Raw genomic sequence first — 27,264 nt, 5'->3', positions numbered from 1 at the left:
GTCTGACAGAAAGATGATTTTATTATATCTTTATCAGCACTAGAAACAGTCAGCAGTCAAATCCTCCGTCTGTCTTACATTTTGCTAGCAGATTTCTATATACTGTATCCAAGCTACAATTACCATAAGCACAGTCCATAACTGTATGTACAAGGCTTTGTAGTTGCATCTGCATAGTTAATATTGGAACATAGCATTCTCATGGAATAGGAATGCTTGCTTCTTCTGCTTAACTCAGTCAAGGGGTTATAAAGTTCACTACAGACTATCCTAAAGAAGCATTGAGCTAGTTTTTACCTGCCAGAATATTTGTACTACAGAAAGGCGGTATATAAAATGCATGACCCATACATTTTCCATTTTTCCATTTATTTGTTCTTATATTCTACATTTTCCAAATCAGGTTTGGTTCAATGTGGCATACCCTCTGTTTGCATAGACCCGCTTTCCTTATCCACATTCTGTCACACTTGCATATCTCTATGAATTTACACTGACCTTCATCAAACTTCCCAAATTCCTTCTTCCTCAGCGACCTCCAGACCGGTCAAGACGCTTGGATTATGCAAGCCTACCAGCAGAGGGAGACTGAGAACACTAAACTTTGCACACTGTATATGTAACCTGTGCATAACCCCAGCCAGCCAGCATACCGATAGCAAAGCAGAGAAAGACAACCCCCCCCCCCCCCCGAACCCTGTACATGGAAACTCCATTCCAACATTAATGTGCTTAAGCAGACTGAACACCAACAGCGCCCAGAGCTGCACCAGTCTAATGCCAGGAAACTCCAACTGGCATCAACAAGACCAGTATTGTATAGAAATATACTACATGTCAGCCACAACAGTACACAGGTTCAAACCAAAAACGATAAGAACAGCCACTAGTGCTGCATACAGGGTGGGTTCTTGACCAGTCTGGAAGATCTAGAGAAAAGAAAATGAACAGGTAAGGCCTACTTTCACCTTCCTCAGCGACCCTCCATACCGGTCAAGACGCTTGGGAAGTACCAAAGCAGTAGAAGACTAAGGGCGGGACCCCTGAAAACCAGAGGTCAACACATCTGCACCAGACCCAGCATCCTCTCTTGCCTGAACGCCAATTCTATAATGCCTCACAAAGGAATGCATAGAGGACCAAACAGCTGCCCTTCAAATATCCTGCAGGGGAATGAAACTGATTTCCGCCCAGGAAGAAGCCACCCCACCCAAGTGAAATGTGCCTTAAGGACCGAGGGCACCACATGGCCCTTCAGTAAATAGGCCGAGGCAATAGCCTCCTTCAACCACCTAGCTATTGTCACCTTGGAGGCAGCCGCTCCTTTCTTAGGCCCTCCATACAAAACAAACTGTCGAGACACGAAAATCCTGCATCCTGCTCAAGTAAGAACGCAAAATCTGATGAACATCCAAGTTTGCCAGCCGACGTTGAGCAGCATCACCAGATCTATCAGCCAGAACCGGCAAAGAAATCACCTGATTCACATGAAAGTCGGACACCACCTTCTGGGCCGAGGCAATGGCCACCAAAAACACTGACTTCAGGGTAAGATTCTTGCAAGTGCTCGATTTCAGCGGCTCAAAGGGAGGACCCACCAGCATCTCCAGAACTAGATTCAGATCCCACGGAGGGACCAACAGCCATCGTGATGGATGAATCAACTTCACACCCCTCAAGAAATGGACCACATCTGGGGAAGCAGCTAAAGACATTCCCTGAACCTTACCCCAGAAACAAGCCAAGGCCGCAACCTGCACTTTCAAGGAGGACAGCTCAAGGCCCCTGTCCAAACCATCCTGTAAAAAATCCAGCACCTCTGCAACTGAGGTGTGCAAAGGGAGATAAGACCGATCCTGGCACCAATTCTCAAAACGTTTGAAATGTGCAAAGTTTAGTGTTCTCAGTCTTTCCTTCATTTCTGATATGAGGGAGGAATTTAGGGAGTGGGACAGGTAGTGGTGGGATAGTTATGGGGTTGTGGCAGTTTGCAGTATGGTGGGGCAACTTCTGGGGGTAGTTTTGGGAGGGGAGGGGAGGGAGTTTAGGGGGGAAGGGAGAGTAGAGAGTGAAGAGAAGAGTTTGTAAGAAGTAATTCACTATATGTAAGTTTCTTTGCTACAGAAATTGGATCTCTTTCTCTCATAGAAATGCATTGGACCATTTTTTTTGTGGGCGGAAGTGCTTATTTCTCTAAAACTCCAAGTTCAATTTGACCCATTTTTGAACTTTGTGTCGTTTTACCAGGTTTTCTCACTTTCCAAGTTTCATCCCATTTCATTATATCTTCTTAGTGTTATTTTGCCCCCAGACAGACAGGTGGATGGACAGATAGATGCATATTTCTTATCTCTTTTATATAATTATTTCCAACTTCCATTGGGCTGGAAAGAATAATAAAACTAGGGCACTGATCAGTAACCATCTCTTTTTTTTTTTTTTTTTTTAAATGACTGCCTATTTCCTCCTGTTCCTTGGGGCTCAGTTGGAATCGGGGCTGTGATCTGGCTCTATGAACCTGCCTTTTGCAACTATCTGGCTCCCTGCAATCAAGGGCCCTAAATCCGGCACTAGAAGGTCAATTCTATAACTAGGCGCACATGGGTATGCGCTGCTTTGCATGTCTCAGTGCAGAGCAAAACAGCACATGCATAAGGTATACACAAAAAGTAGCACATATGAGTTTATCTTGTTGGGCAGACTGGATGGACCATGCAGGTCTTTTTCTGCCATCATCTACTATGTATGTTACTATGTATAAGTGCCCTATGTGCTATTCTATACGTTAGGTGTGACAAAACATTGGGTTTTTAAGCCTGTAAAACTGTATTAACTATTTCTTGAAGTGTATTTCTCTAGTTTGGCCAACAGGTGGTGCATGTTTATGTTTAAAGCTGTTACAGAGAACTGACTGTTCTTTCTTTAGTTAACACGGATAAGAGGTAACCTGCAGTGATGTGTCCAACTATTTTTAAAACTTGTTGTTCTGGGCTCTGATTGGCCTAAGAGCTCAAAATTCAGCTAGGATGTATTGGCTTTTTCTCTAGTCTTAGCCAGGGAGAAAAGAGAGAAGGATCTCTTTGCTGAGGCCCTGTGAACAGTAATATTTGATAACCTGTGAGCAGCTATATGTCCTGATCTCCGCAGGTACTATTTAGATAGTGTTATAATTGATCCATATTTCAGTTGCTTGTTACTGTTTGCACCTTTTCTGTTCATTGTTCTAAGTTTTCATGACTAAACATTTTTAGTTTATTGCCTTTGCTTGTATGGACTGACTCAGAATCATGGTGGTTTGTGTATTGGGTCTGTGAGTACTTTCTAGGAACTGTGGAGATAATTTGAGAGTGGGAGACTCGCCCAGAGGCGGTTGGGACCCAGTCAGTGGAAGGAGGGTGCTAGTGTAGAGCACAAGTGGCAGGTGCAGGCGGACCTGAGCTGTCCTGGGGATAGACCCTCATAGCTGCAGGGTAGTCCCAGGAGGTAGCTAGGCATTTCGTGACAGTAGGCATGTCCAACCTACAACCTGTGGGCCAGAACTCGGCCCGTCAAATGCCTTTTCTTGGTTTACAGAAGCTTGGCAATTGTTGTGGTGAAACACAGCTTCTTACCTTGGGGTCCCTGCTTCTCTGCTGCAGTCATCTAGCCGAGAGCTTGAGTCATGTGGTGTTGGAAGTTTGTGTTGGTTTCGCGGTTTCAAGTCTTGCAGGACTTGAAATCGTGAGATCAACCTGCATCTCTTTCTCCGCATGACACAAGCTCAGGGATTGATGATCATGATGGAGAAGCAGAAATCTAGTGGTAAGAATCTGAAGCTGAAGACAGGTGAAGGGAAAGAGACTAGATGAAGGCATGGAAAAGGGGTTCATGAGAGAGAGATTATGTGAAGGGTGGGGTGGAGGGGCACGGGAGAGAAGAGACTAGGTGAAAGTTGGGGGGTACATGAGAAAGAGAGGGAGACTGGTTAAAGGCTGGGAAGTACACATGAGAGAAAGAGACAGGGTGATGGCTGGGGGGTACATAAGAGAGAGAGAGAGAGAGAGAGACAGGGTGAAGGCTGGGGGGTACATAGAGGGAGAGAGGGTGAAGGCTGGGGGGTACATGAGAGACAGGGTGAAGGCTGGGGGTACATAAGAGAGAGAGAGACTAGTTGAAGGCTGGGGGATACATGAGAGAGAGAGAGAGACTGGGTGGCTGGGGTGTACATGAGAGAGAGAGACTAGGTGAAGGTTGGGGAGTACATAAGAGAGAGAGAGAGAGCGACTAGGTGAAGGATAGGGGGTACATGAGAGAGAGAGAGAGAGAGAGAGACTGGGTGAAGGCTGGGAGGTACACATGAAATAGAAACTTGGTGAAAGCTGAGGGGTACATAAGAGAGAGAGAGAGACTGGATGAAGGTTCGTTGGTACATGAGAAAGCATGAGTGTATGTGTGTGTGCACGTGCACGCACATGCATGTCAGTCCTTTGAATGTTACAAAAGATAAAATGTGGCCCACGATGGAAAAAGTTGGACAGGCCTGCTGTGAGGGCATGTGCAAATGCAGGAAGTAAACACATGGATGGAGCATGGGCAGGTCTCACTGTTATGCGTGCAATTTATATGTTGTAAGTTATGTGTGCCCTTGCAGCATTTGGGTGCCACAGGGGCATATTTTCAAAGCACTTAGCCTTCCAAAGTTCCATAGAAACCTACGGAACTTTGGAAGGCTAAGTGCTTTGAAAATATGCCTCTACAGTCACGCTAGGTATATGGCTGGTGTAACTGCAGTCACCTAAAATGTAGGCCCGCTGATGCCAGGTTACATTAGTATTCTATAATGGAATCTGGGCGTCCAGATGCTGTTAGACTTTCACTGCATGTCATTGGAGCACCTAAAAGGAGGTGCCCACTTATAGAATTGCCACCTAGGCATCCCCATTGTGTAGCGGCCAGAATGCCTTCTCTCTTCTTTCCCTTAAGGGCATGAGTACTGCGTGTGAAGTATCTACTGCCTCTACCAAATCAGAAATTGGAATACTTGACCTGGGAGATTTATCCAGGCTTACAGTGAACCATTTGATAGGAGGGTTTATTTTCAGTTTTCCTTTAAATGTCCTGGATACATTTCCTTTCACATCGGGGCTTCTTCATACACAAAACTGGGTAACTTTACTGAATTATTTAACACTTACAACCACACGTAACTGACAAAGAGATCTTTCTCTGTATCTCTACCAGATGAGCGAGACGCGGTGCAAAAGAAGACCTTTACCAAATGGGTGAACTCCCACCTGGCTCGAGTGTCCTGCCGCATTGGTGACCTTTACAATGACCTTCGGGATGGCTACATGCTGACCAAACTACTTGAGGTGCTGTCAGGGGAACAGCTGGTAAGGATATATGGCAGTTACCTGCATAAATAGATACATAAGAATAGCCGTACTGGGTCAGACCAATGGTCCTTCTAGCCCAGTATCCTGTTTTCCAACAATGGCCAATCTAGGTCAAAACTACTGACAGAATCTTAAATAGTAGCAAGATTCCATGCTACCGATCCCTGCAAACAGGATTTCAAAACTCCCGATAGGGATGAATACATAACAGTATTAACATAATCCACTATCATAAATGGAAGTGAGATAATATTTATTTATTTGTTACATTTGAATCCCACATTTTCCCACCTATTTGTAGGCTCAATGTGGCTTACATAGTACCGGAGAGGTGTTTGCAGACTCCGGTTTAAACAAATATCATGGGTCCCCAAAATAAGGAAAAACTAATCAACTGCAAAAACTCCTTACCAAGGAGAAAATCAAATGATTTAAAAAACCTTTTTTCAAATAGAGGAACAAGTGAATGACCATATAAATTTAATAGCAAAAATTTAATAGCCAAAACTGGAAAATAACCAAAAACAGCGGGAACCCCCACACAACGGCACCATGTATTACAAAACACAAAATCAAAACAGTTATGAGAACATGGCCAGCCCCTTAAAAAGAGAAGACTTAGCTGTAGTTGTAGCTGTATCCGTAGCTATGACTGTAGCTGTAACTATAGTTAGCATAGAGACCTTTAACAGGAACTGCCGCTCCAAAAGTGCCAAATCGCCGTCTTCCGCCATTCTTCCTTTAGTAGTACAAATACATCTTTTACCTACATAATCAGTCAGGGGGAGGGAGCCCTGTGACCAGGAGTATGTCCCCTCACCCCCGAAATGAGGATCACTTTGGTTCTGGCACTTCTTGGAGTCCAGTGTGAGGCTCTACCAGTGCATTTTTTTCTAGTGAAAAAGGTGCCGGTACGCAAATTCCAGGCCACCCTTCAGGGGTGGGGTGATCACTGAGGGACCCACCCCACAATAGCCAGGCCTCCTGCAACCAGTCACAGAATCTATGACAAGGCAGAATTGGTGTGTAGAGCCTGAGCTCTTTCATTAAAACTTGGGGACCATGGCTCAATTTTAGCAGACAATGGAGAAGGTGCCGGTACTCAGTACCCCCAAGTACCCCCTCAAAAAAAGCCCTGGGCTCTGCACTCCTAGGTGTGGTTTCAAATTTATAGATTAGTATTACACCAGAAAAGAAGTTCATGCCTCTGATTGCTTTAAGCAAGGTATTTTCAGTCACATGTCATTTCTGGAAGGCCTTAATGAAAGGTAGCTCTGTGAATCATTACCTGATCTTTTCTGCCAATGCCTCTTTCTCTCAGTGTTGGCAACTCCGTGGTTTTCCCACAGGAGTGGGCTGCTTTTTTTTTTTCAGTTGGCTGTGGGCAATTTTCACCAGTTGCATGTTGCGACTTTTTGGCCAGTTTTGGGGTGGTCTGGTAGCTACGCAGCCTGCGCCAGTTGGCTCTGTCTCTGTCAAATTTGGAGCTGAAATGAGGCTTGGTACATCTCAAGCCTCATGCCAGCTCCAAATTTGACCAATAGGAGGTGAGGTGGGTGATCAGGTCATCAGCTGATGACTCATCATGCTGATCTGGACTGGAGTGAGGCAGATGCTGTAGAGAGCAGAGCAGCATAGCACAGCAGCCACGTGGGAAGAGGAGGCAGTGTGTTTGCAGGGATGGACCTCCTCAGTTCAAATGTTAAAACAATCTCCTTACCACAGTCTGCTCTTCCACTATAAGAGAGGCTGGCAGTTCACCTCCCACTTCACAGCACTAATCTCCCTATGGCCTCCCACAGCTTCAGTACCTTGAATTGTGCTTCATGAGGTCTCCCATTCCATTTCAATAGCTGCTCCTCGCCCTTTCTCAGTCTGTTTTTCAGCTGGGTTCAGAAAACTCCTCCCCTCCACTTTCTCTGAGAGGAGGCATCACATCTTGTTTCTTTACCTAAGGAACTGGGCTTCATCCCCAAGGTATCTTCCTCTCAACTCCACCCGAGGTAACTTTCTCTCAACTCCAGCAGGAATAACCCCATGCCCTTTCTCTCTGAGGGTGCCCTGGGACTTCTTTCTCTCCCTTGTATCTGTGGCCCAGAGCCCTTTCCCTGGAGATGAGTTTCTTAAGAGCACTCCTGCACTCCTTATGTATTAACCTAATGGGAAAAGTACCATGGGGCACCAGGGCTGTGCCTTCCCCATCACAATATTAAATATACAATGGAATAAAAAACAAATATAACCAAACACAAATTATAACAAAAAATGCATCTTAAATATATAAAGCAGTCAAAACCAAAAACACATAATTCAAGGCATAGTGTCGTATGCCACTTTTTTTTTTGGGGGGGGGGGGGGGGGAGGAGGAGGGTGTGATGGGGATGGCAGTTACTTTCAGTTCTATCAGAACCAGGATTGGGATCTGGCCCTGGCAGCTTTCATTTACAAGTGCCTGGGGATGACAGTAGCTGCCTTTTCTCAGGGGCTAAATAAATACCAAAAACCATATAATATAATATTATAATCAAAACCACCAACAAATATTACAAATTAATAAAGACATAAATAAATAGATCAATCAAAGTAAGAAAATGAAACAGATCAGACAATAAAATAATCTTTATTAGATGTATCAGCAAATCATACATATATAATAAAAAAAAAAAAACACAGCACCAATAATGACATAATATTAAACACAGTCTATGACAGATCAGATGCCCAACATGTTTCAGCCAAATCCTGCTTCAGAGGTCCTATTCATATAATCAGGATACTTACATAATGAACAGCCCAAAAAAATTTAAGTTTCAGTGTTCAATCAGAAATTACAGATGTGGCGCCATACCATTGTGCTGCACTCAGAACATCTTAAGGTGTTATAAATCACCCTTCTACTCACATGGGCAATCAGCAAGTGACACCGGTGCTCAATTCAATACCTTATAGCACAGTTGTCAAAGGCTCCTAAAGGAGCATCTCGCACCAAAGGCAGTAGTGATTAAAAAAGACCATAAGCGGAACAAAACAACTAAGACCTTTTTTTGTTGTTGAAAAATCCAATAATTTTTCCCCTCATTCTGTAACAGGGTGCTTACAGTGTCACTTGTGCACGCATGCTATAGAATGCTAAGAAATACATGTATATAATGTGTACTTATGCGTGTAAGTGTGACCTGTGCATTCCTTTTATCCCCACCTCTTTAATTCCCTTCCTCTTAGTTGTTCTGTCTGTTTGCCTATCCTATTAGATTGTGAGCTCTTTGAGCAGGGACTGTCTTTTCATGTATGGTGTACAGCGCTGCGTATGTCTTGTAGCGCTATAGAAGTGATAAGTAGTAGTAGTAGTAAACTACCTTAATGTGCAAATGCACAGGTGGGTACATGTGAATGGAGCATGGGCGTGTCTCCCACTTCCACACACAACTTAATAGAATACTGTAAGTTGCACGTGAAAGTTGAAAGATGCCCATGTATGCCTGCTATAGACCTGGCATAAGTGGGTGCATCTAAATGTACTCTTGCTGATACCGACTTATGCTAGTACTCTTTAATGAGATCCAGGTGCCCAGATGCCATTTTATAAAAATATTACCCAGCGTGTGACATTGAGGTGCCTAAATTGTGACATCCAGTTATGGATTTTCCCCCTTTCCCAATTCCTAACTTCAGAGGTGCGGCGCATACAGAAAACACACATAGGAGTTCACTTACAAAGTTACATAGATTACTATCCAGCTTATAATCGAAAGAGAAAAACGCCTATATTGCGACCCAAATCGGGAGATGGGCGTCTTTCTCCCGTGGGCGCCCAAATCGGTATAATCAAAAGCCGATTTTGGGTGTTTCCAACTTCAATCCGTCACGGAAACGGGTAAAGTTAACGGGGGGGGGGGGGGGTGTTGGAGGCGTGGTGAAGGCGGAACTGGGGCGTGGTTATCGGCCGAGGAGAGATGGGCATCTTTAGCTGATAATCGAAAAAAAAAGGCGTTTTTACCGCGATTTTGGGTCACTTTTTTTGGACCCTTTTTTTTTCACGAACAGGGCCCAAAAAAGTGCCCCAACTGACCAGATGACCACTGGAGGGAATCGGGGATGACCTCCCCGGACGTCCCCAGTGGTCACTAACCCCCTCCCACGAAAACAACCCCACTTTAAAAAACTTTTTTTCCAGCCTCTATGCCAGCCTCAAATTCCGTACCCACCTCCATGACAGCAGAATGTGTTCTATCCTGTGACAACCTTTCCCTGGTTCTGATGTGGCTCTCGGGTGAGTGTGACACCTTTTCTGTTAAGGGCACTGCAGAGTCACATCAGCAATGCATTGTGGTGGTTGTAGGGTATTGGGCTCCGTGATTCCACTATCTTGTGGCAAATGCTCACGATGTTGGTAGTTGGTAGGCTCTTACTCCCATGGTGCTTTTCCCCCTGCTTACCGGGTCAGAGTGTGCCCTGTTTTGTTTCCGGTAGTCCATGAGGTAGTGGCCATTTTTGTAAGCCAGTTTTAGATCCCTTTCATGTGTTAGCCACGTTACAGAACTTAGTTCTTCCCTTGAATGTGGCTGAAAGAGGGCATTGTACAGCATTCTGCCAGCTCTGACCTACTGATCATCTCAGTACCAGGGAGACTCGTTGCCAGTGGGGCACAACCTCTGATCTGCAGTTAACTGTGAGTAAGCGTGGTTATTCCAATAAAGGACGTTTTCGGAGAGATTAGTCTTCAGGTGTCAACTGGTGTGCCAATGTTATATAGCAGCAACAAGTCCTAGAGGCCTGCGTGTATGCAGGTCCCTGGAGCACTTTTAGTGGGTACCAGGCGGACCCAGGCGGACCCAGGCCCATCACCCCTACCTGTAACACTTGTGCCGGTAAATGGGAGGTCTGCAAAACCCACTGTACCCACATGTAGATGCCCCCTTCACCCCTAAGAGCTATGGTAGTGTTGACATTTGTGGGTAGTGGGTTTTGGGGGAGGGGGTTGGGGGCTCAGCACATGTGGTAAGGGAGCTATGCATGTGGGAGTGTTGTCTGAAGTCCACCACACTGACCTCTAGTGTGCCCAGTTGGTGTCCTGGCATGTCAGGGGGGGCGAGTGTACTATGAATTGTGGCCCCTCCCACGACCAAATGGCTCGGATTAGGACGTTTTTGAGCTGGGCGTTTTTAGTTTCCATTATCGCTAAAAAAAACAAACGCCCAGCTCAAAAACGTCCATTTTTTCGAAAATACGGTCCCGCCTCTTCACGTACCCGTTTTCGGACATAGACGCCCATGGAGATAGGCGTTCGCGTTTGATTATGCCCCTCCACGTGCTTTGAAAATGAGCCTAAGATGAACAAAGAGTTCTAGAAGGAAGATAATCACTCACTAAACAATTCTTTCCCATCTTATTAATTCCCTTATCCCTTATTTATCCTGTTTGTCCTGATTAGATTGTAAGCTCTTTCAAGCAGGGACTGTCTCTTCACCTTCAAGTGTACAGCACTGTGTACGTCTAGTAGTGCGATAGAAATGATAAGTAGTAGTAGTACTTTAAAAGTCAAACTTAATTTAAACAAGATGCCCATATAGCTCCCTCAGAATTGAAGAAATATCTATGCAGTTGCACAATCTTGTAAAACACATGTCATAAAAATAACCTCTTTTATGAATATGGTAGTAGCTGTCGCTGTCTCTCTCTACCTTCTGAAGACTGAGCACATTACCTCTGTAGGTCTGATTCTGGCCAATCCAAATGTATAGCAGACCTAAACTACAGTGTGCAATCAGGGCTGGCCCTGTCACTAGGCCTAGGTCAGAAGAATTAGGGGACAGTGGTGCAGCTCCAGTGTGTGCAAGAGCCCCCCCCTCCCCCATGAGGCCTGCTGCTGCTGCCGGCCTACAGAACATAGAGCCTTGTAAACACAGGCTCATTCTGAAGTGCTGCCTTGTCCTGTCTGCCTTTGAGGCAGGCTTCCTGTTGGAGGGGGTTTGGGATACTGCCGTGCCTCATTGTGGGTCTGTATTGACAGGGCCTTGCAGCACTCTCTTTTTTTAAGCTTGAGATTGGCGGAGGAGGAGGTAGGGATTATCGGCAGTGACCCAGAAAAGGGGAGGAAATGTGAAGGATTAAAAAAAGAAATAGCTCTAGAAACCCATTTCTGCACTGCACTGGACTGAAGGCTGCTCCTCCATATAGAGCCAATCTTATCTTAGCTCCTAACATATCTTGGTGGAACTTCCAAATTACTGTAAGAGTAAACCAGTAATCACACTGCTTGCTAGTGTAGGATAGAGACATGCAAGTACTAAATTATGTTATGCACTCCGGATGTTAGTAACATACCTCCTCTTTGGCAGATTTGAACTCAAACTCTTGCTACACTGATAAGCTGTACTCACATCATAATGAAAAATAGGAAGGATTTTATTTACAAAGGCAAATATAATATGACATGTAGCAGAAGAAAAGATAGCAGAGAAAAAAAGTCCTATTTATATACACAAAATAATAGATAAAGCCAAATATAATCTCAATTGGATCACACACAGACACACCTTGCAATAAACCAGTTACCTACAACCTTGGGTGTTCCCAGTCTTTTAGTGAAAGATTTATATGACCTTATAGATTGCTGGTTTAGCAGATAAGTAGTCCTTGGAACGTAGTGCTATTCTCAGTGATCAGCACAGCAGTCTTGAGTGGTTCCTGAGTTATCTATCTTGTATCTCTCAATTGACTCTTTTAGCCTCTGTCTTACCAGCGGTGACCTTTCTGTCATAACATCTTGATTGGTCTAGATCTAATTTTCTAGCGATACGCTGATCACAGGAATGTGTTTGATATCACTGTGGCATTCTTTTGAAATTCCTGCATACCTCACTCATATGCTTCTTCAGTCACTGCCAGAGGTTTAGTTTGGGATGCAAGAGAGCTGTTTTCAGACAGAGTGCAACTACTTTGGGCACACACTTTTCATGCAAAGCAGAACAATACTGTAGCTTTCCAGGACATAGTTCATCGCAGGCTGCTGTTATCGCAAAGCCAAAAGACTGTGAAACACTGCACACATATTATGACAAAAAGGGGGGTTAACCCTCCCACATTAGATGTGGGGTGGGGGTAAGGAAGGAAGGATGATATGCTGGTTAACAGGAGGAGGGGGGAAGGGGGAAAGGGAAACGATAGTAACCTGGAATGAGGGTAGTGAAGGGAAGGAGAGATGCTGGCCAACTGGAGGAGGACAGAGGAGAAGAGGAGAATCTGGTCAACTGGGGATAGAGTGGAAATAGAGAGGAGAAGGGAGATGCTGACAACCTGGAGGGTTGTAGGGATAGGAAGGGGAGATGTGGAATTGTGAGGGGGAGAGTGGGTTCCTCTGGAGGGTCACAGATGAAGGTTTGCCTAGGATGTCCAATACCTTTGGACTGGTTCTGTGTGCAGTGCTGTAACCTAAGCCATATTTGCAGCTCTTTACAATGCTTTGCACTGCTACTTAAGTGGATGCTGCCAGTTTTGGAAGAAAGCCACCAGCAGGATCTTATATAGTGATAATAGTGTCTGATCATCTGATTGGTTGTCAGTAAAATTAACTGTGTTAAGGCAAGCATCATGTTCGCATACAACACAGCTTATGGGGTACCTAGCTCTTGAATGTGAGAAATTTATAGTGATCACATTCTTACTGTGAACTCATCTGAATTAAAACCACATGAAACTTTTTTTCACTTGACTGTTTATGGATTTCTGCTTGACCCATCAGCCAAAGCCCACTCGAGGCCGTATGAGGATCCACTCACTGGAGAATGTGGACAAAGCCTTGCAGTTCCTGAAGGAGCAGCGTGTGCACCTGGAGAATGTGGGCTCCCATGACATCGTGGATGGCAATCACCGGCTGACCCTAGGGCTCATCTGGACCATTATTCTAAGATTCCAGGTGTGATACTGGTATACTCTTGTTGTGGGTAGGAATAGTCAGCTCGGGTTTCTCAACTTACCTCAAACTCAGAGAAAGAATTAGGCCAATAATGTTTGGCCACTTGGCAGTTTCCAGGGATCCTGAGTGTAGATAAAGGAATCCTAGTCCTCTTACCCTTCCACAGGAATATCCGTAATGCCTTATACAACTTCCGCAAATCTGCCTCTCTCAACCACAAAGGCAGTGTCTGCAACTGATATAAACATCTGGGCACTATAAGCATGTTTTACAGGAAAATTCTGCCCTAAAGGTCCAAAGGCAGCCCTGATCATAACAGCAAGCAATCCACAGATTTCTGCAAGAGTGGAGACACATTTAACTCATACAACTTGCGCATATCAGCGGGTATATACGTACCCAAATTCTTAATGGAGCCTGCTGCCTCTCAGCGGGAAGTCAGCCCCCAAAGTATCAATCCGCAAATTGATTGGAAGCGCCTCAGATTTCGAGACGTTCAACTTAAGCCCAGATAGTTGACCAAAGTCTACAAACATCTGTAACACCAGAGGCAGTGTCCACCCCCGTTCCACCACGAGTAGCATTATATCATCTGCAAAAGCCATGCACTTTAGTGGAGCACACGTTCTTGATACTTCAATTCTATTATATGCTTATTACCTCGAAGCTGCACCAGCAAAAGCTCCAAAAAAAGAATATATAGCAAAGGCGATAGTGGGCAGCCCTGTCTTGTTCCTCTCCCCAGAGAGAAAGCCTCAGATGATACTCCATTCACTAACACAGCTGCTGATGGGTTTGTATACAGAGTTTGAATTGCCTGGAGAAAAAAACCCTCTATACCGTATAAGCCCAGTAACGAAAATAAAAAAGACCATTCCACCCTATCAAAAGCTTTTTCAGAGTCGAAACTGATAGCCAGAGCAGGGGTGGACAATTGAGCACAACGCTCCAGCCCCAAAATCAGACACCTTACATTTACTTCAGTATGCCATCCCTTCACAAACCCCACTTGATCAGATCCCACAAGCTTGGGTATCACCATGGCTAGTCTATCAGCTAAAATTTTCGCTAACAATTTAAGATCTACATTTATGAGAGAGAGAGGTCTGTAGGACTCTGGCTGTAAAGGGTCCTTTCCTGGCTTAGGTAAGACCGTAATCAATGCTTGGTTGGACCACTGAGGAAAACCTCCCTCTGTATAGCTTTGTCAAAGTAGGCTCCCAAGAGACCCATCACTCTCGTATTTAAGATTTTATAAAATTCTCCGCTGAACCCATCAGGCCCAGGCGACTTATGCAGCTTCAAACTCTTTATAGCTCTTTGTATTTCAGATCCAGATAAAGGCTCATTCAATTTGGTTTTTTCCTTGTCCAATAAACACGGGACTCCATAAGTATGTAGGAAAGAATCAATTTTCTCCTGCTGTCCACTGCCCTCTGCCCTATACAGAGAGCTATAGAATTGGACAAAGAGTGTCTCTAGCTTCTTTTGCTCAGTCACAATCTGACCCTGTGGATCTCAAAGCGCAGATATTGCAGTTGACCCAGTCCAGCTTTTTGTAAGTTTTGCCAAGAGTTTACCAGGTTTATTTCCAAATCTAAAAAGATGAAACTTATAATAGAAAATATTTTTGTGAGCCTCCTCCTGGAAAAGATTATTTAAAGCCGCCTACGCCTGTTCTAAGGAGTGCCTACATGCCACAGTTGGATGTGTCCGTATCCGCCTCTTTAACATTCTAATTCTCCTTTCTAAATCAATCATACGACTGGCTTGTTGCTTTTTCTGTTTGATAACAAAGGATATAATATCTCCTCTAATCACTGCCTTTCCTGCATCCCACATCAAAATTGGATCTGAGACATGTTCTTTATTATTATTGAGAAATTCCTCCCACTTTTGGGTAAGATATCGTCTAAAGACTTGGTCTGTGTAAAGATGGGCCGGGAATTGCCACTTCCCTCTTTTCCCCTTCCCGGGACCTCCCAGATCTACAATTATATAAATAGGTGAGTGATCTGAAATCACTAAGGGTCCAATTTCCGCCCTCTCTATCTTATGGAACAAGTCTTTAGAGACAAATATATAGTCTGTTCGGGACTGTGTTGCATGGGCCTTGGAGATGTGCGTAAAATCTCTCGCTTGTGGATGCAACGTTCTCAATGGGTCCACCAAATCCAGACTACGTAAAAAACCCCTAGGCCTTCCGTAGATCTAGGCCTAGATCTCTGTGTCCCAGCATTAGTATCTAGATTCGAGTCCAAGATAGCATTAAAATCACCCAGAAGAATTTTAGGTCCAGCAATAGTGGACAATTTTGCTATTATAGTCCTAAAAAAGAGCCTTTGTGCAGCATTAGGTGCACAGATTGAGACTAGAGTGATGTTAGAGTGATTTAGTTTCCCCTCCACTATGAGAAACCTCCCCTTTTTGTCCTTTGTGACCCTGTGTTGAATGAAGGGTACCGATTTACGAATCAATATGGCTACCCCCGCCTTACTTTTGGGTGCAGAAGCATAATAACATTGAGCCACCCATGACCTTCTTAATTTCTGATGTTCAATATCATTAAGTTTAGTTTCCTGCAATCCCACAATATCAGCTTTGTGCCTTCCCAGGTACTGCAAAATCTTAGATCTTTTTATTGGCGAGTTAACACTCAACACATTCCACAATATTAATTTCAAACCCTTAGTCGCCATCATGGGCAACATAGAAATGGTTACAGATACACAATATAACATTTGCATTGACAACCTACCAGAGAGCCCAGCCTCCTCTCTGATAAGCAACTAACCACACACATTGTTCAACACTCAGTACAATCATCCACTTCCCATACGACTTCCATATTTGCTCCTCACTATACAGAACCTCCCCCCTCTTTCCCCCCTCCCACCCCACCCTCTTTCCCCTCCTAATCCCGTTCCCCCATCAACCCCTCTCGCACTCATCAAGGTCAGCGTTATAATGCATCCCGCCCCCCCCCTCCCCACACACACATCCCCCTTTCTCTCGTCCCACAGTCACGCACTACTAACAAAATCACACCTTAGAAATCTAGGATGTTGACATAAGCATATACCTAAAACCTGGCTAGGTGCATCGTGCAACAGAGATGGAAAGAAAAATACATAATTCTCAGCACTAATTCAACAGATGGAGAATCAAACCGCTGCATCCATTCCCCCCCCCCCCCCCAAGACAGGGTATAGGTAGGTAATCCTATAGAAGTCTTCCATAGTTGCATTAATTTGGAAACCATTGCTGAACCTGTGACTTAGCCGCTTCTCTAGTATCAAATATGAACCTTTCCCTCCTTAATGACGCGAAGTCGGGCAGGGTACTGTAGAGTGAATCTTAATTGTTTCTCCACCAGTGTTTTACATATCTCCGAATAACTTTTATGAAGTTGCGCCACTGAAGCCGAATAATCCTGGAACAATAGTACTTTAGTATTCTGGAACTGCAAATCTTGCATTGACCTATATTTCCGTAAAATTTGTTCTTTATGCGCAAAATTTAGAATCCGTGTCACCACTACTCGGGGCCTAGCCGCACCTTCCACAAGTCTTCCTACGCGATGTGTGCGTTCTATCTGAATAGGCCCCATTGAGGAATCAGTCAACAGCGAATCAGTGTACCATTTTTCTAACAACTGCTTTAGGTCCCTTTCTTTCGCTGCCTCCGGCAGCCCCACCACTCTTATATTGTTGCGGCGGGACCTGTTTTCCAAATCATCCAATTTGTTAGTGCAGCCTGCCACTTCTTTCCTGAGTCTCGCAAGTTCTTCTAAGACTCCCTGAACACCATTTTCCGTGGCGCTGATTCTGGATTCTAGCTCAGTCACTCTGGCATTGAAGTCCACCACTGCTTGAGTTAGCCCCTGCACACTAGAGTGAATTCCATCTAGTCTTGTACCAAGTGCTGTCACCACCGCTGCTGAAAGCTTTTCAATGTGCGCGTCAGAAATTGCGGAGCCTTCCGCTTGCTCATCCGCCATCTTGCTTTCATTCACTGACACGGAGCGCGCCTTAGCGCTGTCCTTTTTATCGCTTTTAGAAGTCATTTCTGCCCCAGATTTCAAAAGATATTTCTCCATAAGTAATGGGGCACTTCGTCCTTCACCGGAAAAGGAGAAGAAATTCCAAAGACCATAGCACAAAGACGCTTGAAATGAGAGGAGGTCGGGGAGCTCAAAGAGAACACAGTCTCCTAGCTCAGCTGCATCACATGACCCCCCCCCCCCCCCCCCCCCCCAGAATAGTTTTAAGATTTGTGATTCTGGCAAAATGGGAAGGAAGATCCTCGAACGCTTAAAAGTAAGAGCAGCTGGAAGACTAGCAGTTAGCTTGGGGACCGTCAAAAGGCCTGGGTCAGCAGGATGAGTGTTATTGGACTAAAATACTGATCTCTTTTCCTTTTCTCTTTTCAGATTCAGGGCATCAAGGTAGAAACGGAGGATAACCGGGAGACACGCTCCGCAAAAGATGCACTGCTTCTCTGGTGCCAGATGAAAACCGCAGGGTAAGAAGCTTTTTCTCCCACCCTGTACCATCAGTGAATCATAAGCCTATTTTTGCTCTTTTTTCAGTGGCGAAAGGACAAAGGACAGTGGAAAATGGACAAAGGTCATTTCCTGACTTATCTGGCACTTCTCTGATAATGTCAAGGTTAAATTGTGAATTGCGTCTGGTTTACATTAATAATTAAACTGTGATGGAGGTGGAGGCCTAAAAAAGTGCTGATATTGTATCGCCACTGGTTATTTGCACGAAAGATTTGGTTACAAAAGAACAATTGGACGTTATCTAGAAAACACAAATTTGAGAGATGCATATGTAACAGTAACTGTCTCCTCTGAAATGTTCTTCATATCATCTTCCAAGAGTGCCAGCACATCTAAATGCCCATTTTTCACAGGAAAGTTAAATGAAAATAGAAACAGAGAAAAATGTAGGCAGATAAAGACCACATGGCCTATCCAGTCATGCCATCTACTCTCCCTGTCATTCCCTTAAGAGATCCTATATACTTGACCCAAGCTCTCTTGAATTCAGATACTGTTTTTGTCTCCACCACTTCCACTGGGAGGCCGTTCCACAAATTCACCACCCTGGGTCTGGGGGGGACTCAGATGGGAGAAGGGGACTGGGTCTGGGAGGGGGGGGGGCTCAGATGGGAGAAGGGGCCTGGAGCTGGAACTGGGGTCTGAGAAGGGGGCAGGAGGGAGAATGGGGCCATGCCTGGGGCAGGTGGGAGAATGGGTATGGGGCTGAAAAGGGGGGCCCTAATGCAAGGCATGTGGATGAAGGGGACTGGAATTGGGGGCTGAAAAGGAGGGTTGGTGGGAAAAGGGGGCTAGTACTGGAACGGGGGGCTTAAAGGGGCAGGGGCTGAAACTGGGGACTGGGGGCTGAAAAAGGGACAGGGAGAAGTGGCTGGAGCTGAAGCTCGGGACTGGTGGGAGAAAAGTGCTGGGATTTATACGGGACTGGGGGCTGAAAAGGGGACAGGGAGAAGTGGCTGGGGGCTGAAGCTTGGGACTGGTGGGAGAAAAGGGATGGGGCTGAAACTGAGGACTGGTGGGATAGTGGGGCTGAAAAGTTGGGGGCAGGTGGGAGATGTGGGCTGGGGCTGGAACTAGGGGCAGGTGGGATAATGGGGCTGGAACTGGGGGCTGAAAAGAGGGGACAGAGAGAGAGGGGACAGATCCTGGGTGGAAGGGGAGCGAGAGGGAGGGCAGACCCTGGATGGAAGGGGGAATGAGAGGGAGGACAGATCCTGAATGGATGGGAGAGGGAGAGCAAATGGTGGATTGAAGGGGCAGAGAGAAAGGGCGGACAGTGGATGGAAGGGGGAGAGAGAGAGGGCAGACAGGCAGATGGTGGATGGAAGGGGCAGAGATAGAGGGCAGATTTGGATGGAAGGGAGAGAGAGGGCTGACAGTGGATGGAGGGGACAGCAGAGGGCAGACACTGGATGGCAGAGAGAGAGCGAAGACAGATGCTGGATGGAAGGAAGACAGTGTAAAGAAGATGAGGAAAGCAGAAACCAGAGACAACAAACTGTAAATAAAATATATATTTTTATTTTTTTGCTGTATGATAAAGTAGTATTGTAGATGTGTTAATAAATGTTTATATTTAGAACATGTAAATAAGGTAATCTTTTTATTGGACTAATTTTAATATATTTTGAGGTAATTAATAGAAATAAAACATGGAAAAGAAAATAAGATGATACCTTTTTTATTAGGCATAACTTAATACATTTCTTGATTGGCTTTCGAAGGTTGCCCTTCTTCGTCAGATCAGAAATAAGCAAATGTTGGTAGATGACAGTATATATGAGTGAAACATCAAAGCATTTCACTCATATATACTGTCATCTACCAACATTTGCTTATTTCCGATCTGACGAAGAAGGGCAACCTTCGAAAGCTAGTCAAGAAATGTATTAAGTTATGCCCAATAAAAAAGGTATCATCTTATTTTCTTTTCCATTTTTTATTTTGTTGTATTTCTATTGATTACCTTTAAAAGTGGAATAACACGGCTACCACACCTCTCTATTCAATACATTTTGACTAATTTTCGGAGAACAAAACCCCCTTACTCAGGTCAGGATAGGATACTGTAACAGCACTATACTGTATCGACCTGAGGAAGGAAGTTTTGGCCTCTGAAAGCTAAATGTATTAGTCCAATAAAATATTATTTGTTTTATTTCTATTTGTTAATTTGTAAAGTGGTGATTGGTATTTGTTAGTTTTTTCAAATTTACATCTGCTGTCTTTATATTTTGCACAGTACTAGGGGACATTTTCTGTTTCTGTGGTGTTGAATTGTATGCAGAATCTGGCATCTTGGGGGTTCAGTTTAATTTTTGTCTAAATAGAAAGTTTATGATTACTTATTCTGTAGTGGATTAGGGGGTATCTGTGTTTGTGAAAAAGACATGGCTTTCAGTTGGCATTGACTATGCAGGATCGACGATCTGTACTATTCTGTCTGGTTTTGTTTTACAATAGGTGAATTGATGTTCTAGTGCTCACTTTAGTGTTTAAGATGCTTTCCTTTTCCTTGTGTGACTCGTAGAAATGACTGCTTATGGTATGGTAGAATTTGCTCTATAGGTCCTGAGTGTTTTGTATTCTTGGTATGCCTAGTACTGGATTTTGGAGGGGAGTGTTAAAAAATGACCAGCCCCGGGTATCAAGCACCCTAGGTATGCCACTGATCCTATGCCCTCTCATTCCAGAGCTTCCTTTCAATTGAAAGAGACTCGCCTCCTGTACATTTATGCTGCATGGGTATTTAAATGTCTCTATCATATCTCCTCTCCCCCACCTTTCTTCTAAAGTTTACATATTGAGATCTTTAAGTCTGTCCCCATACCCTTTATGCCGAAGACCACTGACTATTTTAGTAGCCGCCCTTTGGACCAACTCCATCCTGTTTTATATCTTTTTGAAGGATGAGGTCTCCAGTATTGTACATAATACTCTAAAGAGGTCTCACCAGAGTCTTATACAGGGACAACATCACCTTCTTTTTCCTACTGAAAATGTCTGTGGATATTTTGTACCCACAGGGCAGAATTTAGTAAATAGTGCCCAAAGTTAGGCGCCTGGAAGATCCTGGCTAAGTATTTTGTAAAAGTTGCTTTGCGCAGAGTGCCCTTTGCTGAATACTAGCTTAGTGTGGGTTTTGCACTTAACTTTGGGCGTAACACGCTTGCTGAAACCTGGTATAATTGCTGGTGCGCAACTAATGACAGTTGGACATGTAAATGATTAAATTCTGGGAACGCCCCTGACCCGCCCATAACCCTCCTATGGCCACATCCCCCTTTTCAGAGGCACACTATGAAATTTTGCAGCACTGTCATAGAATTGGGCGTGGAGCAGATCTGCGTGCAATAAGTGCCTGTTAACTGCACTTATTGATTGTTAATGCCTAATTAATTAGCTCCATGCCCAACTTTGAGTGCCATATATAGAATTCACTAGACAGTGATTTTCAAAGTAAAAGTAAGCGTATCCTTTCACTTTGAAAATTGACTGAAGAAAATGGTTAAAATGCATCCCAGGTCCTTGCAGCAATGCGGCAGTGTGACAATTGCCCCATAAGAGCTGTTTCACTCATTCAGAAGTGGTTTCACAGGCAGGGAAAGTACTAACCTTGCTAGCTGTCTGTTGATGTCTGTTTTTCCTCTCCTCAGATACCCCGAGGTGAACATTCAGAATTTCAGTGCCAGCTGGCGAGATGGACTCGCCTTCAATGCTTTGATCCACAAACACAGGTAAAATGATTCTTCTCCATGGCCCTGGCTAGATTCTGCAGGCATACATTTGGGTTGAGACCGATCTAAAACCAACAGGAAGGGCCAAGGCCGCTGAGAGACAGAGCCGGCGCCCCCCCCCCCCCCCCCCCCCCCCCCACACACACATACACTCAGGCCACAGCCACCACCGCCGCCCCCCGCCCCCTTACCTTCCTGCATCTGTTCCTCCCTCGGTCTGTAACTCTCCCACTCCTGTGTGCTGGGACCCGCGTGATCGCGTTACTGCAGTCACCCGGGTCCCGAACACAGGAGCATGAGAGAGACAGACTAAGGGAGCAGAACCTTCTACCTGCCTCCGGAAGCCTTGCCGACACCAGGTCCCCCTTGGAGGCTGGGCCTGGGGAATCTTGCCCCCCATCTCTGCTGCCCTGAGAACGGCACAGCTGGAGCTGTTGTGATGATTTCTTCATAATTTGCTTTAAAAATATTGATATATTCTCACTTGATAAATTCAGGACAGCTTTTGAACTAGAAGAAAACATTAGTAAATCCCAAGCTATGAGAATCTGCTAGACTTTGCCTGTTAAATATCATATGATATTAATGCTGCTGCATATAGGAGGGTGCAGAAGCATGATTTCAATCGTACCTCTCCACCTAGCAGTGGAAAGGGGACAAGGCTCAATGGCACCTAGATGAAATTGTAGTAAATAAAGCCCTCTCCTCAACAGCTGGAGCTATGGATAGTTTGGTCATGGTGAAACTGAGTTAACCCCACACAGCATTGAGAGTCTGTTTTTATAACAGCTCCTTCAAGAAATCAACATTGCATTCTACATGTTTGTCTATGAATTTTAATTCTTTCTTCCACCTCCTCAGTGTTTTCATTGTCTCAATATAATTATATTCAAAGCATCTGAAATTAATACAGAGCAAGGCAATCAGCCACAGTTCCATTCACAAAAAAAAACCAAAACTGTTGCTATCAGAGTGAAAGCTACTCCTAGCATGGCAGAATGTTGTAAAGTACAGCTGGCGGAACTTACAGTATTCCCCACCCCTCGTGAAAGATATCATTCTACCAATGTTCTGCTATGGGTAGGAAGGGGAAACCACTGCTTCCAGCCAATTATGAATTAAGCCCTACCAATATTTAGCAGCTCCTGACCAGGGCCGGTCAAACCCAGTAAGCGGGGTAAGCACCGCAGGGGGGCGCCTGCCTTCAAGGGCGCTGCTGCGGTGCTGTGCCACCATACCACGCCGCCCTTGGGGGTTTAAATCTTTTATTTACCTCCGTCCCAGCGTCCGCGTCATTTCAAAGCCCTGCCCGTCTCTAGCCTTCCCTCCCTTCGTGAGTTCGTTCCCGCAGAGTTCCGCCTTCTGACGTAATTTCCTCGAGGGCGGGACTCTGCGGGAACGAACTCACGAAGGGAGGGAAGGCTAGAGACGGGCAGGGCTTTGGAATGACGCGGCCGCTGGGACAGAGGTAAATTTAAAAAAAAGACTTAAACCACGCAGGGTGGCAAGAAGAAAAAGAGGGATGTTGGGGGGAGAAGAGGGCAGGCAGGTGGGCATAAATGGGAGGGGGATGGAGGCGAAGGAGAATCGCAGGGGCAGGGTGGGAGAAGAGAGAGAGGATATTGGGGGGGGGGGGGGGCGCCAACTGATAGTCTGCAGGGGGGCGCCAGAGACCCTAGGACCGGCCCTGCTCCTGACCTACTTATGCATGAATCAGCTCAGCTGCTCATGAGAAGGAAGCTAACGCATCGTTTCTACTAGCATTCACTCTTTCGATTACCATTTCCAGGCCTGATCTCCTGGATTTCAACAAGCTGACCAAATCCAATGCTACGTATAACCTTCAGCAGGCATTCAACACCGCAGAACAGCATCTGGGACTCACTAAGTTACTAGACCCTGAAGGTGATTTATGATCTTTGTTATGCTTAGTTATGCTTAGATTTTGTTGGGCAGTAATTAGATTATTTTTGTCTTACAGGTTCAGGGTACCACCTGCTGCATGAACTAAAATGTATCTTATAAATTCCTCACCTTAGCTTTAGATCTGGGCTCTTTTGCACAGGAACCCTAAAATCCATTGTTTTTTGTCTGTTCAGCACCATGGACAATGCTAAATGACTATATTTATTGTGAAGGGAAAGTGACTGTAATGAAACCAAAACAAAACTTCTGACAACCAGCATACCAAACAGTGCAATAAACAAGGTGATATTAAATGTTTTTTCCCCTGTGCTGCCCCCCATGGCCAGGATAGGATCTCCCTGGTGGTCCACAAGGGCGTTAGGGGCAGGAGTGAACCCCCCCCCCCCTTGCTCCTGCCCCTAGCGACAGCTTCTTCAAAATGACTGCTGCATCCTCTTGCGCCAGCTTATGTCCTAAATTTACCCACTTAACTTATTTGGTCCTCAGCTGAATATTGCCGGTGCCTATATAAGCCATGGCTCCTCCTCAGCGCTGCCCCCTGGCCTGCCTCTGACCGACCTACTTTTTGGGGGGCCAGTCAGTGGCAGTATTCAGTGGCACTCCCCACTTTCATGCCACTGAATATCGGCGATTGGGTGGCAATAGGCGATTTGAGTGGGCAGGGGAGTTTCCTGCCTGCTTAAATCACTTTGAATATTGGCCCCTAGGGATTTTATTTTTTTTACTTGGGGAAAATTGGGTTGGGTGAGGGTAGTGAGAGGAGGACTACTAGATTATCAAGGAGATATTTTGAACTGTGAGTGGGGGGGGGGGGGGGGTCGGGTTAGATCTTTGGGGAAGGGAGAGAGAGGGCCACTAGACCGTTAGGGATTGGAGGTTTGATTCAGGGATTGGAGGTTTGATTCAGGGAAGGAGGGAAAGGGCCAATGCAGATACCAGTGGGGTTTTTTTTAAAAATATCGCCCTTCCTGTCAGTGCATGGGCCAATCACCTCTCATGCACGGAGAGGAAGGGTGACATGTAGCAATAAGCTGTGGATTACTGCCGTTATTTTAGCAGGGCAGTAATTTGCATGCTCATTTCTTACAGCATGCTGTGCTATTTTATGATCGGTAATTTTGCGGTAAAGCCACAGCTTTACCCTGAGGCTTTCTGCATCACCCCCAGAACAGCCTTAGTGAATCAGGCTCCTTATCTCCTTCTGAGTCACTTTTAATCCCCTGCTCTGTCACTGACTCTGCAAACTTGAGAAAGTCACTTTATCTCTGTGTTCCTCCATCAGCCTAACACATATTGGATGCCTACATCTGATCCTATGTTCATATGTTGTCTCAGAACCCTCGTTCTTGACTTTCTCTTCACCTTCCCTTTTGTATCTCATTGTCTCTCACTTCTCTGTTTCTGGTATTTCGCCGACTCCCAACCCTCCCCCTTCCCATCTTCTTTCTACTCAGATGTAAACATGGAGAACCCAGATGAGAAATCCATCATTACATACGTGGTGTCCTTTTACCATTACTTCTCCAAAATGAAGGCCCTCGCTGTGGAAGGGAAGAGAATTGGGAAGGTACAAAAGCAAGTATTTATCATGTGATATTGTTGTATCTCAAGATACATCTCCTTTGTAAAGCACATTGAGTTTGGGTTTGACCAGCAGAGAGGTGTACCTAAAAGGCTTGAATTTACACTCTTCAGTTTCTCTCTATTTATCACAGTTTTTGTTCCCTTTTGTTGGAAAAAGTGGGGAGAGCATTCAGAGCATGACTCGTGGAATTCTTTCGAACCCTTCTGCATATGTGTTTTTGTGTGTGAATCTTGGGGCAACTGCAGGGGATAGGTTTTGTGGGTGGGAGCAGTTTGCAGATGGAGGGGCAGATGTGGGGGTTAGTTCTTTTCAGAGTGGAGACAATTTGCAAGGTAATGGAGCAGTTGTGGAGAGTATGTTTTGGTGATGGAACAGTTGAGGTGAGTAGTTTTTGGGATGGAGGCTGAAGTTGTAACTCCTTCCACAGAAATGCATTGGACCATTGAGAGGGGGGCATTTCTCTGGAACCTCTGTTCCAATTTGGCTCATGTTTGAACTCGTTGTGTATTTTTACTTTTTTTGGCCACATGCTAAGATTCATTCCATTCTGTAAATTGTACTTACTACTACTTGACATTTCTAAAGCGCTACTAGGGTTACGCAGTGCTGTACAATTTAACATAGAAGGACAGTCCCTGCTCAAAGGAGCTTACAATCTAAAGGACAAATGTACAGTCAGTCAAATAGGGGCAGTCTAGATTTCCTGAAAGGTATAAAGGTTAGGTGCTGAGAGCAACATTGAAGAGGTGGGCTTTGAGCAAGGATTTGAAGATGGGCGTAAGGGCTCAGGAAGTTTATTCCAAGCATAGGGTGAGGCGAGGCAGAATGAGCGGAGCCTGGAGTTGGTGGTGGTGTACTTAGTTATTTTGTCCCCAGACAGACCAACAGTCATTTCTCAACCCCTTTGTATAATTCTTTCCAGCTTTCATTGGATGGAAAAGAATATAAATGTAAGAATAATCAGAACATATAAGTTCCTGCCTGTAGTGGTGGTGCGCAAAGAAGAGGCTGGAGGAGCAGTTTAAAACCAGGAAACTGGATGATGTAACATAGAAGAGGCATTCTGAGAAGGGAATTGGTTTCTTTGCTTAAATTTAGGGTGCACAGTGGGACACCACATATATTTCTGTCTGCATTTGTATCTGTTTCTCTGTTTGTCCTTGTCCTTCAGGTCCTGGATCAGGCCATTGAGTTCAAGAGGGTCATTGAACGATACGAGTCTCTGGCCAGCGAGCTCCTTCAGTGGATTGAAAGAACCATCAGTATCATCAGTAATCAGAAGTTTGCCAATTCTTTGCCAGGGGTGCAGCAGCAGCTACAGGCCTTTACCACATACTGTACCATGGAAAAACCAGCCAAGTGCGTGGATCTTAACCACTGCATAATGGACAGTTTTCTTCTTTCCTCCAATCCTGCTTTTTTCTAGGGGGTGGGTGGGAGGGAGGGACAAACTTTTTATTATTGTGAAATCAGCCAGGCCCTTCAGGACCCTCATCGTACCTCTTCCACATCTTGAAACATACTGCTGGGTACAGAATGACAGAAACCAGGGATTTTGGTTTTGGCCAAAACCAAATCTGCAGCTGAAATTTGCCACTTGGTTTTGGCCGGAACCGAAGCCGAAACAAAAAACGTCACCGTGCCCCCCCTCCCCCTCGCCAACGCTGCTTTTGCAAGCCTGTCCCCTCAGGCCAGCCACCTTCCTGTCAGAAAACCCATCCCCTTGGCTGCCCACCCTGCCCTCCCCCCATCTTGGTAGTCTAGTGGCTATCTCCAGCTCAGGTAGTCTAGTGGCATCTTTGAGGCAGGAGCAATCCCGAGTTGCTCCTGGCCCTGCCGGTTCCAATAAAGTGGCTACCATGACTTCCCACTGCAGTCTCGTGAGTCTGCTATGGGAAGTCACAGCAGCCATTTTGACTACAGAGCTGGCAGAGGCAGAAATGACTTGGGATTGCTCCTGCCTTGAAGAGGCCACTACACCACCAAGACTTTTCGAAGGTAGGCCTGGGGAGGCTGGAGTTGGTGGATGATCCAGATGGACAGGCTTTCTGTGGTGGGGGTAGCGGCACAAAGTAATTGTGGGAGCAGCGGCGGGGAAATGCACTTGTATTTTTGGCTGAAACCAAAGCATTGCCGAATCCGGATTTTGGGCCAGTTTC

The 27,264-nt window shown here is 45.2% G+C and overlaps 1 protein-coding gene across 1 annotated transcript in view; it reads left to right on the top strand.

Annotated features, from left to right (window-relative positions):
- Window positions 1-27,264, top strand: part of SPTBN4 (spectrin beta, non-erythrocytic 4) — a 373,692-nt gene that overhangs the window by 6,571 nt on the left and 339,857 nt on the right. The window contains 7 exon segments of the mRNA XM_030219988.1: window positions 5,221-5,372; window positions 13,117-13,290; window positions 17,723-17,814; window positions 21,514-21,594; window positions 23,384-23,499; window positions 24,975-25,087; window positions 26,277-26,464. Coding sequence (XP_030075848.1) covers window positions 5,221-5,372; window positions 13,117-13,290; window positions 17,723-17,814; window positions 21,514-21,594; window positions 23,384-23,499; window positions 24,975-25,087; window positions 26,277-26,464 — 916 coding nt within the window.

Source organism: Microcaecilia unicolor, chromosome 11 (assembly GCF_901765095.1).
Source record: "Microcaecilia unicolor chromosome 11, aMicUni1.1, whole genome shotgun sequence".
Lineage (NCBI taxonomy): Eukaryota > Metazoa > Chordata > Amphibia > Gymnophiona > Siphonopidae > Microcaecilia > Microcaecilia unicolor.
The sequence above is the reverse complement of the archived record's forward strand: the minus strand, read 5'-3'. Positions and strand labels throughout refer to the sequence as shown.